The 14,184-nt window shown below is 56.9% G+C and overlaps 3 protein-coding genes across 10 annotated transcripts in view; 2 read left to right on the top strand and 1 right to left on the bottom strand.

Annotated features, from left to right (window-relative positions):
• Nucleotides 1–14,184, bottom strand: part of ELMO1 (engulfment and cell motility 1) — a 313,893-nt gene that overhangs the window by 138,175 nt on the left and 161,534 nt on the right. The window lies entirely within an intron of this gene.
• LOC140249179 (PHD finger protein 7-like) lies at nt 321–3,235 on the top strand. Its single transcript, XM_072330553.1, has 9 exons — nt 321–405; nt 547–638; nt 730–828; nt 1,075–1,199; nt 1,388–1,550; nt 1,642–1,748; nt 1,971–2,081; nt 2,233–2,351; nt 2,517–3,235. The coding sequence occupies exons 1-9, from the start codon at nt 321–323 to the stop codon at nt 3,233–3,235; spliced, it is 1,620 nt and encodes a 539-aa protein (XP_072186654.1).
• Nucleotides 4,900–11,313, top strand: LOC140249180 (uncharacterized). The gene is made up of 10 exons (XM_072330555.1): nt 4,900–5,251; nt 5,510–5,692; nt 8,625–8,716; nt 8,808–8,906; nt 9,153–9,277; nt 9,466–9,628; nt 9,720–9,826; nt 10,049–10,159; nt 10,311–10,429; nt 10,595–11,313. Exons 1-10 carry the CDS (start codon nt 4,900–4,902, stop codon nt 11,311–11,313), a joined length of 2,070 nt encoding a protein of 689 aa, XP_072186656.1.

Here is a 14,184-nt window from a genome sequence, read left to right on the forward strand (position 1 = left end):
GCTCCGCAGCCCGCGCGTCACAGTGGCTGTTCCATTGTGATGCCATTCTTGGGTGCCCTCAGCCCCGTGAGGTCAGTGATGGCGTCACAGAGGGTGGCACGGAACGGCCATTGTGACACGTGGGCTGTGAAGTAGACCTGAGACTGCAGGGCTCAGTCCGAGCTCAGTGCGACTTGGTGAGGTGAGCAGGGAGGAAGGGGCTGCCTGAGGCTGCCGAGGGAGGGAGGAGGGTTCCCCAGCGCTCGGGGGCCTGAGCTGCCAACTCAGCCTCGTCCCGCTTCTCCCATAGGTTGGCACGCAGAGGACGAAGCCCAGCAGTGATGGGACAAGCACTCTGCACATGGTTGCGGTCGACGCGCGCAGTGCGCGCGGAGACACAGGAGGCTGCCGGCTCGGGAGAGCCAGGTGAGAGCCAAGTATCCCTGCATCCACGGCCTGCGGCCCTGCCCCTCAGCTGGCACAGCCGGCACAGAGCAGCCCCTGGGACAGCCCCCGGGGGCACCTGGCCCCACAAGGCGCTCACTGCTGTTACTCTCTCCTCTCCAGCATGTGTGTTCTGTGGCCAAGTGGATGAGGACTCGGGCATCCTTGGCCGCAAAAAATGGATGGTTGGATTTTATGTCCATGAGTTTTGTGCGGTGAGTTCCCTCGTGGCTCCTGCCACCTGCCTCCAACCTGTGATTCCCTCCTTTCTGCCCTAACTAAACCGTGCTCTTACCTCCCGTGCAGGCATTTACCAACGGTCTTTGTGGTCGCAACCGAGGTAACAGCAGGATGATGTTCCTCGTAAAAGACCTGCGATGCACAGTGAGGGAGGCAGAGCAGAGGGTGAGCATTGGACCGGAACAGGGAGCTTGGTGCCAGGAGAGCTTAGCCTGGTCCCAAGAAAGCAATCCCAGCCCCTCCTCCCAGCGCCAGGAGACATTCCTGCTCTTGCAGACCAGCCCTGGTCACCAGGCAGCTCTGCAGAGTGCCACCCAGCCCTGCCCGCATCCTGCGCCCTGCCCAGGGGTGCGGGGCCCGCTGCGTAGGCCCTGAGCCTGCAGCTGATGGGGGCTGCTCTGCTCTTTCCAGCTCTGCTTCGTCTGTGGCAGTTCGAGGGCCAGCATCACCTGCGCAGAGCCGGGATGTGAGCGGAGCTTCCATCTCCCCTGTGCCTACGAGGGTCAATGCGTCACCCAGTACTTCGGGGAGTTCAGGTAAGGGCAGCCAGGTGTGGCCTGTGGGCCTCCAACCCTGCTGTCAGCACCAGCCAAAGCGGCGAGGAACGCGCTGTGAACCTCCCAGCAGCCTGAAAGAGCCAGAGCCAAGGCCTGGGGCTCCTTCCCGTTCCTCTGCCCTCCTCGCAGCCCTTCTCACCTCGCCCGTCCCTTCCATCTTCCCCCAGGGCCTTCTGCTGGGAGCACCGCCCGCAGCAGGCAGCGCAGGCAGCACCGGAGCCGGACACGACCTGCATTATCTGCATGGAGCCCGTAGGGGACAGCAGGTCGTACGGCACCATGGTGTGCCCAGCCTGCCAACAAGCCTGGTTCCACCGGGCCTGCATCCAGGTAGGAGCCCTCCCCTCGCCCCGCGGGCACCGCAGGCGCTCAGCAGCACCAGGCCCGGCTCACACCCACACTGCTTGTGTTTCTGCTGCAGAGAATGGCCCTGTGCTCCGAGCGGTGCAGCTTCCAGTGTCCCAACTGTAGAGATGCAAAGGCATTTCTTTGCGACTTGCTGACTGTGGGGATCCGAATCCCAGAGAGGTTGGTGTCCTTCAGTCGGCTCTCGAGATGTGAGGGCACAAGAGCTGTGCCCGCCCAAGGACTGCCCCGGCAGGCCTGGCCCTTGGCAGCCATCAACATGGGCCTCGTTGTCATTGAGAAGCTGGAACCAGGCATAAGCTGGATGGGGATGGGTAGATTTCATGGGTTAGTTTTAGTCCCGGGCCAGTGAGTGCTCATCACATTCCCTCCCTTCTCTGGCAGAATGCCGACACGGGACGACACCAACGCCTATGCAGCACTGGCAGTTTGGCACCGACGCTGCGTGGCCAGCGACTGCCTTTACCCTCATGGCAGAGCGCGGTCAGGAGAGGGGTGAGTGAGCTCAGCTGCCCTCTGGGGCTCGGCGTGGCATCGCGGCCTCACCACGGGCTGGGGGAGCACAGACTGAGCACCAGAGCTGTGCCGGGCACTCCCTGGCTCAGGGCACTTTGTCCTCACGGCCACAACCCGTTCCTTTCCACAGACCTTGGGAGCTGCTCCTCTGCAGCTCCTGTGCTGCACGAGGCACCCACCGCCGCTGTGCCTACCTGAGTGATAGCACAACCGGATGGGAGTGCAACGCCTGTGCTGGAGAGGGCACCGGTAAGAGGCAAACAGCCGCGTGCTGCTGGGCTGGGGCCAGGCGAGGCCTGGCAGCGGCTGCTCAGAGCGGCCTTGCTCAAATCCCTCCAGCCCGGGACAAACGGGACCCAGTTCCACCCCACGGCTGGAGTTCCACCCTGCTCACCTTCCTGCCTCCCCTTACAGCCTCCAGCACCGGCTCAGGTCTTGCTGGCCTCGACACCACCAGCCAGCAGGAGCTGCAGACATCTCAAAGCTCTGTGACACCAGAGAGCGGCAGCTCCGACACCACCAGCCAGGCACCATCTGAGCCAGCTAACCGCTCCAGTGTGCCTGAGAGCAGCAGCCTGTCCAGCCAGCGCAGGCCAGAATGGAGGAGACTCTGCTGGCGTTTACATCGTATGGACGACTCATGTCAGGAGTCGCAAGGGTGCTGTGGGAGCACCCACAATGCTGCCCTGAGAGCCAGCCAGGGGACATCTCGGTCCTCGAGGCACTGCCCTGCGCTGGGCTACAACCTCAGGTGCAGACAGGGACAGCGGGCCCGGACGAGAAGCCGCTCTCCATTGCAGCGCCGGGCCCCAGCATCCCCGAGCCGGCCCCAGAGACACCGCGGGAGCAGGCAGAGAGCAAGCCCAGGTGCTCAGAGCTGCACCCGCAGCTACGCCACACCGGCAGCACCGGGGTCCTCCAGGGCTTCCACAACAGCCCACGGAAGCCCTTCCAGACATCCAGGGCGGGCCCGGACTCGAAGCCGCTCGCCTCTCCGTCGGCGGGCTGCGGAGACCGACAGCCAGCCCCGAAGACGCCGCACGAGCCGGGCCAGGCGGCGAGGGCCAGCCCAGGGGCGGAGCCGCTCCCGCGAACCACGTCGGGACCAGCGCATCACCAGCCGGCCCTGCTGATGCCGCGGGAGCAGCCATCTACAAGCTCCGATCCCATCTCTAACCCTAAACCCTAACCCTAATCCTACCCAATGTCCTCTGAATCCATCCCAATAAAACTTAATTCCCTTATGCCACTGTCAGTTTTGTTCTTCTCTGCCTTTCCGGAGGTGGGCAGCTTTAGGGCAGTCAGAATCCATGGAGGTGCTCCAGAACCATGCGGACGTGGCACTGAGGGACACAGGCATTGGGCTGGTGGGGGGGATGGACTTGATGACCTTGGAGGTCTTTGCCAGTCTTCATTCCTTGACACAAGTATCCCATGGCTTTTGGATACATGTTTACCCACCTTCACTACTACTCACATGGAAGTCAATGCAAAGTCAGCCTTAGTTTAGGCGAGGCTCCCACCAAGAACACATCCAGCCAGGGCAGTGCAGCATTGTGGGAACAAAACACCCAGCTGAACTCCGTGGTTTGGTGGTACAAATCCAAGCTAAGGGCTCTGAGCTGCTGTCACTCCACACACTCCTGCTCCACAGCCAGGAGTGCCCAGCTCCGGCAGCAAGCACACAGTCTGACGGTGCACACTGGGCTTATATTGGGAGCCCACTTCAGTAAGGGTAACCGATCCGTGCATCGGTTTGGGTGTAATTTTTAATCATTCAGCTCAATCAGAAACCTCACGTCGTGCCAAGCACCTCAGTAAGTGACAGTGCTCTTAAACATCGTAACCCGCCACACGTGGAAGGACCAAGAGCATGCTAAGTTTGGACCCCTGACAGCATCCTCGGGAGCAAACAGCTGCGCGGTGATGTGAGCGGGTGCAGGCCAGGCTGTCCTGCCCTGCGTGAGCCCCCACCAACCCCACGGCTTTGCACAAGTGCAGTGCAGGCTTTGGAGAAGTGCCCTTTTGCTCGTTCCGACACAGTCTGATGCAACATGCAGCCTTTTAAAGCACGACAAATTTCAGCTGAACATCTCCATCGTTACCCTCTGTTTCTAATGCCTAATCCTAGAAACTGATAGGAGTGGCTTCTCCCAGCGTTCAAAAAGGATCTTAGGCCGAGAGTTAGGCAGATTCATTCAGAGGGCTTTAAACTAGGTATGAAGGGGGGTGGGTGTGTAACTGGGGTCACTAACACAAGAGTCGGTGCATAGCGACCCAGTGCTTGCAGGAGAGGGACGTGCTTGTAAGAACCCATGGTCTTGTGCTTTTGTGACGGAGGAGGATGACTCTATGAAGGGGCAAGGGGGTAAAGGCAGGTCTTCTAGGGATAAGCCTGATGAAGTGGTATTGGGATTAGGAGCGAGGCGAGGGGCTCGGCTGAGGTGCGCCTATACCAATGCACGCAGCATGGGAAACAAACAAGAAGAGTTGGAAGCCATTGTGAGGCAGGCAAACTATGACCTAGTTGCCATAACGGAAACATGGTGGGATTGCTCCCATGACTGGAGTGCTGCAATGGATGGCTACAAACTCTTCAGGAATGATAGGCGAGGAAGGAGGGGTGGAAAAGAAGCAGTCTAGGAGGTTCCTGGAATGCATAGAGGATAACTTCCTAATGCAGCTGGTGAGAGAGCCCACGAGACGAGCTGCTCCGCTAGACCTGCTGTTCACAAACAGGGAAGGTCTGGTGGGAGATGTGGAGGTTGGGGGCTGCCTTGGACAGAGTGACCAGGAAATGGTAGAGTTCTCAATTCTAGGTGGAGCCTGGAGGCAGAACAGCAAAACTGCCACCTTAGACTTCCGGAGGGCAGACTCTGATTTGTTCAGAAGACTAATAGGGGCAGTCCCCTGGCGTTCAGTCTTAGCGAACAAAGGGGTCCAAGATGGCTGGTCGCTCTTGAAGAAGGAAGTCTTAAAGGCGCAGGAGCGGGTGGTCCCCCTGAGCCGCAAAATGAGCCGGTGGAGAAGAAGACCGGCGTGGATGAATAGGGAGCTGTTCTTAAGGTTGCGGGAGAAAAAGGGAATTTACCGCCTGTGGAAGGAGGGAAGAGCAACTCAGAATGACTACAAAGAGGCTGTTAAGATGTGTAGAGGGAAAATCAGAGAGGCAAAAGCCCAGCTTGAATCTAAGCTGGCAGCTGGGGTAAAAACAAACAAGAAACTCTTTTACAAATACATCAACTGTAAGAGGAAGACAAAGGGGAATCTCCATTCTTTACTGGACGAGGCTGGGAAATTGATCACAGAGGATAAGGAAAAGGCAGAGGTTCTGAATGCCTTCTTTACGTCTGTCTTTAAAAGTCATCTCGGTTATTCCCAGGGCTCCCCATGCTCTGGCTTGGTAGCCTCGGCTGGGAAGCAGACTGAACCCCCTGTGATTCTTGAAGAAGCGGTCAGGGAATTACTGCTCCAACTGGACTGCCACAAGTCCATGGGTCCGGATGAGATTCACCCGAGAGTGCTGAAGGAACTGGCGGAGGTGATCGCTGAGCCGCTTTCCGTTATCTTTCAGTGCTCCTTGTTAACGGGTGAGGTCCCAGAAGACTGGAGGCTTGCCGACGTGACTCCCATTTACAAGAAAGGTTGTAAGGAGGATCCAGGGAACTACAGGCCTGTTAGCCTGACCTCGGTGCCAGGGAAGGTAATGGAACAGATTGTCTTGAGGGAGATCACGCGGCAGATGTGGGATGAGCAGGAGATCAGACCTAGCCAGCATGGGTTCGTGAAGGGCAGGTCCTGCTTGACCAATCTGATCTCCTTCTACGATCCTGTGACCCGTCTGATGGATGAAGGAAAGGCTGTTGATGTGGTCTACTTAGACTTCAGCAAAGCCTTCGACGCTGTCTCCCATGCTATTCTCCTGCAAAAGCTGGCAGCCTGTGACTTGGATGGGTACACTCTCGGCTGGGTAAGGAGCTTTCTGGAGGGCTGGGCCCAGAGAGTGGTGGTAAATGGAGTTAAATCCAGTTGGAGACCAGTCATGAGCGGTGTCCCCCAGGGGTCGGTGCTAGGGCCTGTCCTCTTCAACATCTTTATTGATGACTTGGATGAGGGCATTGAGTGAGCCCTCAGTAAGTTCGCAGATGACACCAAATTGGCAGGGAGTGTCGATCTGCCTGAGGGTAGCGAGGCCCTACAGAGATCTGGATAGGCTGGAGAGCTGGGCCGAAGCCAACGGGATGAGGTTTAACAAGACCAAATGCTGGGTCCTGCACTTTGGCCACAACAACCCCAGGCAGCGCTATAGACTTGGGGCGGAGTGGCTGGAGGACTGTGTTGAGGAAACGGACCTGGGAGTACTGATTGATGCTCGGCTGAACATGAGCCGACAGTGTGCCCGGGTGGTCAAGAAGGCTACGAAGGAGGGCTACGAAGCTGGTGAGGGGTCTGGAGCACAGGCCTTATGAGGAGCGGCTGAGGGAACTGGGATTGTTCAGCCTGGAGAAGAGGAGGCTCAGGGCAGACCTTATAGCTCTCTATAACTTCCTGAAGGGAGGTTGTGGTGAGCTGGGGGTCGGCCTCTTCTCTCGTGTAGACAGTGATAGAACTAGAGGCAATGGTTTCAAGCTGCGACAGGGGAGGTTCAGGCTGGACATCAGGAAGTATTACTTCTCGGAAAGGGTAGTCAGGCACTGGAATGCACTGCCCAGGGAGGTGGTAGAGTCACTGACCATGGGAGCGTTCAACAAACGTTTGGATGTTGCGCTGAGGAATATGATTTAGCTGTGAAGTATTGGCAATCGTTGGACTAGATGATCTTCTAGGTCTTTTCCAACCTTGAAAAATTCTGTGATTCTGTAATCCAGAAGTTTAAAAAAATGCCACACATATTTTGCATCACCTTGAGACTCCACCCAATCTTCTGCAACCAAAAGAACATCCGAGAACTCTACCTCTATTTTATAATCCTAAACTCATCCCAACACAAGCAGAGAAAGCTTCACAGAAGAGAGGAAGGAGAAGGAGAGGGAGAAGGAGGAGCAGAAGGAGGAGAAATCACCCTCCAGCATTTTACTGGCATTTCTGAAATGTTTACATCAGGTCCAAGACTCTGGTACTTAATGGTATAAGAAAAGACAAAAGCTAAACATGGCCACATTCCATCTCCCCATTTGATAGTAGCTTTCTATAATTATCCTTAAAGGCCATTTGATTTGATAACATGTTCATCAGGATATAACATTTCCATAATGTTTTTCAATGACTTATTCATATGCAAATATTAGGGTAAAGATTGAAAATGCAACTCAAACGTTCCTAAAATGTGACAGTGTGCTACTTAAACAGAAGGAAAACTAAATGGCACGTCAGCATTGCACAAATAAAGTACAGTCAGGGAATACAACAGGTTGAGTTCTAGATCAGTTGCACTGAAATTCCTGCAGATGTGGTAAACATTCCCAAAAATCAGAACGTGCAATTGCCAAATGCAAGGAATGCATTATTAGAAGTATCCTTCACAATACACGGGAGGAAGGAAATGGAAAGGACATCTGATGGCTACACATTCCAGGACTCGCTTCCAAATACCTGCCTGTAAAGCACACTACCACCTCACAAACAATCCTCAATACTTGTAATGCCTTTAAATACCGCACATCAGCAAAATACTATTGTACTCTCATGACACTCCGTTCCCTTCCAGACTGTAACCTTATGACAATACGTAATCCTGAGCAGGACAAAATATTCTCAAAGGTAGAAGACGAATATGGGTGAAATGTATGGTGATAAGGTGATCACTTTATTTTCTGATTTACTGATTGACGCTTTATTCTCACTGAGTGCTTACAGAAGCCCAAAGAACAAGTAATCAGAGGTCACGTTTTTTATTTTCCTACAAAAATATCATCTATATTCTGTGCTGAGATGTTATAAGCTTAAAAACGAAAGGAATCCAGTTGCCTCAGCTCTGCTCCGCAGCCCGCGCGCCACAGTGGCTGTTCCATTGTGATGCCATTCTTGGGTGCCCTCAGCCCCGTGAGGTCAGTGATGGCGTCACAGAGGGTGGCACGGAACGGCCATTGTGACACGTGGGCTGTGAAGTAGACCTGAGACTGCAGGGCTCAGTCCGAGCTCAGTGCGACTTGGTGAGGTGAGCAGGGAGGAAGGGGCTGCCTGAGGCTGCCGAGGGAGGGAGGAGGGTTCCCCAGCGCTCGGGGGCCTGAGCTGCCAACTCAGCCTCGTCCCGCTTCTCCCATAGGTTGGCACGCAGAGGACGAAGCCCAGCAGTGATGGGACAGGCACTCTGCACATGGTTGCGGTCGACGCGCGCAGTGCGCGTGGAGACACAGGAGGCTGCCGGCTCGGGAGAGCCAGGTGAGAGCCAAGTATCCCTGCATCCACGGCCTGCGGCCCTGCCCCTCAGCTGGCACAGCCGGCACAGAGCAGCCCCTGGGACAGCCCCCGGGGGCACCTGGCCCCGCAAGGCGCTCACTGCTGTTACTCTCTCCTCTCCAGCATGTGTGTTCTGTGGCCAAGTGGATGCGGACTCGGGCATCCTTGGCCGCAAAAAATGGATGGTTGGATTTTATGTCCATGAGTTTTGTGCGGTGAGTTCCCTCGTGGCTCCTGCCACCTGCCTCCAACCTGTGATTCCCTCCTTTCTGCCCTAACTAAACCGTGCTCTTACCTCCCGTGCAGGCATTTACCAACGGTCTTTGTGGTCGCAACCGAGGTAACAGCAGGATGATGTTCCTCGTAAAAGACCTGGGATGCACAGTGAGGGAGGCAGAGCAGAGGGTGAGCATTGGACCGGAACAGGGAGCTTGGTGCCAGGAGAGCTTAGCCTGGTCCCAAGAAAGCAATCCCAGCCCCTCCTCCCAGCGCCAGGAGACATTCCTGCTCTTGCAGACCAGCCCTGGTCACCAGGCAGCTCTGCAGAGTGCCACCCAGCCCTGCCCGCATCCTGCGCCCTGCCCAGGGGTGCGGGGCCCGCTGCGTAGGCCCTGAGCCTGCAGCTGATGGGGGCTGCTCTGCTCTTTCCAGCTCTGCTTCGTCTGTGGCAGTTCGAGGGCCAGCATCACCTGCGCAGAGCCGGGATGTGAGCGGAGCTTCCATCTCCCCTGCGCCTACGAGGGTCAATGCGTCACCCAGTACTTCGGGGAGTTCAGGTAAGGGCAGCCAGGTGTGGCCTGTGGGCCTCCAACCCTGCTGTCAGCACCAGCCAAAGCAGCGAGGAACGCGCTGTGAACCTCCCAGCAGCCTGAAAGAGCCAGAGCCAAGGCCTGGGGCTCCTTCCCGTTCCTCTGCCCTCCTCGCAGCCCTTCTCACCTCGCCCGTCCCTTCCATCTTCCCCCAGGGCCTTCTGCTGGGAGCACCGCCCGCAGCAGGCAGCGCAGGCAGCACCGGAGCCGGACACGACCTGCATTATCTGCATGGAGCCCGTAGGGGACAGCAGGTCGTACGGCACCATGGTGTGCCCAGCCTGCCAACAAGCCTGGTTCCACCGGGCCTGCATCCAGGTAGGAGCCCTCCCCTCGCCCCGCGGGCACCGCAGGCGCTCAGCAGCACCAGGCCCGGCTCACACCCACACTGCTTGTGTTTCTGCTGCAGAGAATGGCCCTGTGCTCCGAGCGGCGCAGCTTCCAGTGTCCCAACTGCAGAGATGCAAAGGCATTCCATCGCGACTTGCTGACTGTGGGGATCCGAATCCCAGAGAGGTTGGTGTCCTTCAGTCGGCTCTCGAGATGTGAGGGCACAAGAGCTGTGCCCGCCCAAGGACTGCCCCGGCAGGCCTGGCCCTTGGCAGCCATCAACATGGGCCTCGTTGTCATTGAGAAGCTGGAACCAGGCATAAGCTGGATGGGGATGGGTGGATTTCATGGGTTAGTTTTAGTCCCGGGCCAGCGAGTGCTCATCACATTCCCTCCCTTCTCTGGCAGAATGCCGACACGGGACGACACCAACGCCTATGCAGCACTGGCAGTTTGGCACCGACGCTGCGTGGCCAGCGACTGCCTTTACCCTCATGGCAGAGCGCGGTCAGGAGAGGGGTGAGTGAGCTCAGCTGCCCTCTGGGGCTCTGCGTGGCATCGCGGCCTCACCACGGGCTGGGGGAGCACAGACTGAGCACCAGAGCTGTGCCGGGCACTCCCTGGCTCAGGGCACTTTGTCCTCACGGCCACAACCCGTTCCTTTCCACAGACCTTGGGAGCTGCTCCTCTGCAGCTCCTGTGCTGCACGAGGCACCCACCGCCGCTGTGCCTACCTGAGTGATAGCACAACCGGATGGGAGTGCAACGCCTGTGCTGGAGAGGGCACCGGTAAGAGGCAAACAGCCGCGTGCTGCTGGGCTGGGGCCAGGCGAGGCCTGGCAGCGGCTGCTCAGAGCGGCCTTGCTCAAATCCCTCCAGCCCGGGACAAACGGGACCCAGTTCCACCCCACGGCTGGAGTTCCACCCTGCTCACCTTCCTGCCTCCCCTTACAGCCTCCAGCACCGGCTCAGGTCTTGCTGGCCTCGACACCACCAGCCAGCAGGAGCTGCAGACATCTCAAAGCTCTGTGACACCAGAGAGCGGCAGCTCCGACACCACCAGCCAGGCACCATCTGAGCCAGCTAACCGCTCCAGTGTGCCTGAGAGCAGCAGCCTGTCCAGCCAGCGCAGGCCAGAATGGAGGAGACTCTGCTGGCGTTTACATCGTATGGACGACTCATGTCAGGAGTCGCAAGGGTGCTGTGGGAGCACCCACAATGCTGCCCTGAGAGCCAGCCAGGGGACATCTCGGTCCTCGAGGCACTGCCCTGCGCTGGGCTACAACCTCAGGTGCAGACAGGGACAGCGGGCCCGGACAAGAAGCCGCTCTCCATTGCAGCGCCGGGCCCCAGCATCTCCGAGCCGGCCCCAGAGACACCGAGGGAGCAGGCAGAGAGCAAGCCCAGGTGCTCAGAGCTGCACCCGCAGCTACGCCACACCGGCAGCACCGGGGTCCTCCAGGGCTTCCACAACAGCCCACGGAAGCCCTTCCAGACATCCAGGGCGGGCCCGGACTCGAAGCCGCTCGCCTCTCCGTCGGCGGGCTGCGGAGACCGACAGCCAGCCCCGAAGACGCCGCACGAGCCGGGCCAGGCGGCGAGGGCCAGCCCAGGGGCGGAGCCGCTCCCGCGAACCACGTCGGGACCAGCGCATCACCAGCCGGCCCTGCTGATGCCGCGGGAGCAGCCATCTACAAGCTCCAATCCAATCATCTCTAACCCTAAACCCTAACCCTAATCCTACCCAATGTCCTCTGAATCCATCCCAATAAAACTTAATTCCCTTATGCCACTGTCAGTTTTGTTCTTCTCTGCCTTTCCGGAGGTGGGCAGCTTTAGGGCAGTCAGAATCCATGGAGGTGCTCCAGAACCATGCGGACGTGGCACTGAGGGACACAGGCAGTGGGCTGGTGGGGGGGATGGACTTGATGACCTTGGAGGTCTTTGCCAGTCTTCATTCCTTGACACAAGTATCCCATGGCTTTTGGATACGTGTTTACCCACCTTCACTACTACTCACATGGAAGTCAATGCAAAGTCAGCCTTAGTTTAGGCGAGGCTCCCACCAAGAACACATCCAGCCAGGGCAGTGCAGCATTGTGGGAACAAAACACCCAGCTGAACTCCGTGGTTTGGTGGTACAAATCCAAGCTAAGGGCTCTGAGCTGCTGTCACTCCACACACTCCTGCTCCACAGCCAGGAGTGCCCAGCCCCGGCAGCAAGCACACAGTCTGACGGTGCACACTGGGCTTATATTGGGAGCCCACTTCAGTAAGGGTAACCGATCCGTGCATCGGTTTGGGTGTAATTTTTAATCATTCAGCTCAATCAGAAACCTCACGTCGTGCCAAGCACCTCAGTAAGTGACAGTGCTCTTAAACATCGTAACCCGTCACACGTGGAAGGACCAAGAGCATGCTAAGTTTGGACCCCTGACAGCATCCTCGGGAGCAAACAGCTGCGCGGTGATGTGAGCGGGTGCAGGCCAGGCTGTCCTGCCCTGCGTGAGCCCCCACCAACCCCACGGCTTTGCACAAGTGCAGTGCAGGCTTTGGAGAAGTGCCCTTTTGCTCGTTCCGACACAGTCTGATGCAACATGCAGCCTTTTAAAGCACGACAAATTTCAGCTGAACATCTCCATCGTTACCCTCTGTTTCTAATGCCTAATCCTAGAAACTGATAGGAGTGGCTTCTCCCAGCGTTCAAAAAGGATCTTAGGCCGAGAGTTAGGCAGATTCATTCAGAGGGCTTTAAACTAGGTATGAAGGGGGGTGGGTGTGTAACTGGGGTCACTAACACAGAGTCGGTGCGTAGCGACCCAGTGCTTGCAGGAGAGGGACGTGCTTGTAAGAACCCATGGTCTTGTGCTTTTGTGACGGAGGAGGATGACTCTATGAAGGGGCAAGGGGGTAAAGGCAGGTCTTCTAGGGATAAGCCTGATGAAGTGGTATTGGGATTAGGAGCGAGGCGAGGGGCTCGGCTGAGGTGCGCCTATACCAATGCACGCAGCATGGGAAACAAACAAGAAGAGTTGGAAGCCATTGTGAGGCAGGCAAACTATGACCTAGTTGCCATAACGGAAACATGGTGGGATTGCTCCCATGACTGGAGTGCTGCAATGGATGGCTACAAACTCTTCAGGAATGATAGGCGAGGAAGGAGGGGTGGAAAAGAAGCAGTCTAGGAGGTTCCTGGAATGCATAGAGGATAACTTCCTAATGCAGCTGGTGAGAGAGCCCACGAGACGAGCTGCTCCGCTAGACCTGCTGTTCACAAACAGGGAAGGACTGGTGGGAGATGTGGAGGTTGGGGGCTGCCTTGGACAGAGTGACCAGGAAATGGTAGAGTTCTCAATTCTAGGTGGAGCCTGGAGGCAGAACAGCAAAACTGCCACCTTAGACTTCCGGAGGGCAGACTCTGATTTGTTCAGAAGACTAATAGGGGCAGTCCCCTGGCGTTCAGTCTTAGCGAACAAAGGGGTCCAAGATGGCTGGTCGCTCTTGAAGAAGGAAGTCTTAAAGGCGCAGGAGCGGGTGGTCCCCCTGAGCCGCAAAATGAGCCGGTGGAGAAGAAGACCGGCGTGGATGAATAGGGAGCTGTTCTTAAGGTTGCGGGAGAAAAAGAGAATCTACCGCCTGTGGAAGGAGGGAAGAGCAACTCAGAATGACTACAAAAAGGCTGTTAAGATGTGTAGAGGGAAAATCAGAGAGGCAAAAGCCCAGCTTGAATCTAAGCTGGCAGCTGGGGTAAAAACAAACAAGAAACTCTTTTACAAATACATCAACTGTAAGAGGAAGACAAAGGGGAATCTCCATTCTTTACTGGACGAGGCTGGGAAATTGATCACAGAGGATAAGGAAAAGGCAGAGGTTCTGAATGCCTTCTTTACGTCTGTCTTTAAAAGTCATCTCGGTTATTCCCAGGGCTCCCCACGCTCTGGCTTGGTAGCCTCGGCTGGGAAGCAGACTGAACCCCCTCTGATTCTTGAAGAAGCGGTCAGGGAATTACTGCTCCAACTGGACTGCCACAAGTCCATGGGTCCGGATGAGATTCACCCGAGAGTGCTGAAGGAACTGGCGGAGGTGATCGCTGAGCCGCTTTCCGTTATCTTTCAGCGCTCCTTGTTAACGGGTGAGGTCCCGGAAGACTGGAGGCTTGCCGACGTGACTCCCATTTACAAGAAAGGTTGTAAGGAGGATCCGGGGAACTACAGGCCTGTTAGCCTGACCTCGGTGCCAGGGAAGGTAATGGAACAGATTGTCTTGAGGGAGATCACGCGGCAGATGTGGGATGAGCAGGAGATCAGACCTAGCCAGCATGGGTTCGTGAAGGGCAGGTTCTGCTTGTCCAATCTGATCTCCTTCTACGACCCTGTGACCCGTCTGATGGATGAAGGAAAGGCTGTTGATGTGGTCTACTTAGACTTCAGCAAAGCCTTCGACGCTGTCTCCCATGCTATTCTCCTGCAAAAGCTGGAAGCCCGTGGCTTGGATGGGTACACTCTCGGCTGGGTAAGGAGCTTTCTGGAGGGCTGGGCCCAGAG

The sequence above is a fragment of the Excalfactoria chinensis genome, chromosome 2 (genome assembly GCF_039878825.1).
Source record: "Excalfactoria chinensis isolate bCotChi1 chromosome 2, bCotChi1.hap2, whole genome shotgun sequence".
Taxonomy (NCBI): domain Eukaryota; kingdom Metazoa; phylum Chordata; class Aves; order Galliformes; family Phasianidae; genus Excalfactoria; species Excalfactoria chinensis.

Bases quoted from the DNA above. Each gene is read 5' to 3' on its own strand.
- LOC140249180 (XM_072330555.1), top strand. From the start codon at position 4,900: ATGGTAGAGTTCTCAATTCTAGGTGGAGCCTGGAGGCAGAACAGCAAA. The intron at 8,717-8,807 runs GTGAGTTCCCTC...CCTCCCGTGCAG, and splicing joins ATGTCCATGAGTTTTGTGCG to GCATTTACCAACGGTCTTTG. The intron at 8,907-9,152 runs GTGAGCATTGGA...TGCTCTTTCCAG, and splicing joins TGAGGGAGGCAGAGCAGAGG to CTCTGCTTCGTCTGTGGCAG.
- LOC140249179 (XM_072330553.1), top strand. From the start codon at position 321: ATGGGACAAGCACTCTGCACATGGTTGCGGTCGACGCGCGCAGTGCGC. The intron at 1,200-1,387 runs GTAAGGGCAGCC...ATCTTCCCCCAG, and splicing joins CAGTACTTCGGGGAGTTCAG to GGCCTTCTGCTGGGAGCACC. The intron at 2,082-2,232 runs GTGAGTGAGCTC...TCCTTTCCACAG, and splicing joins AGAGCGCGGTCAGGAGAGGG to ACCTTGGGAGCTGCTCCTCT.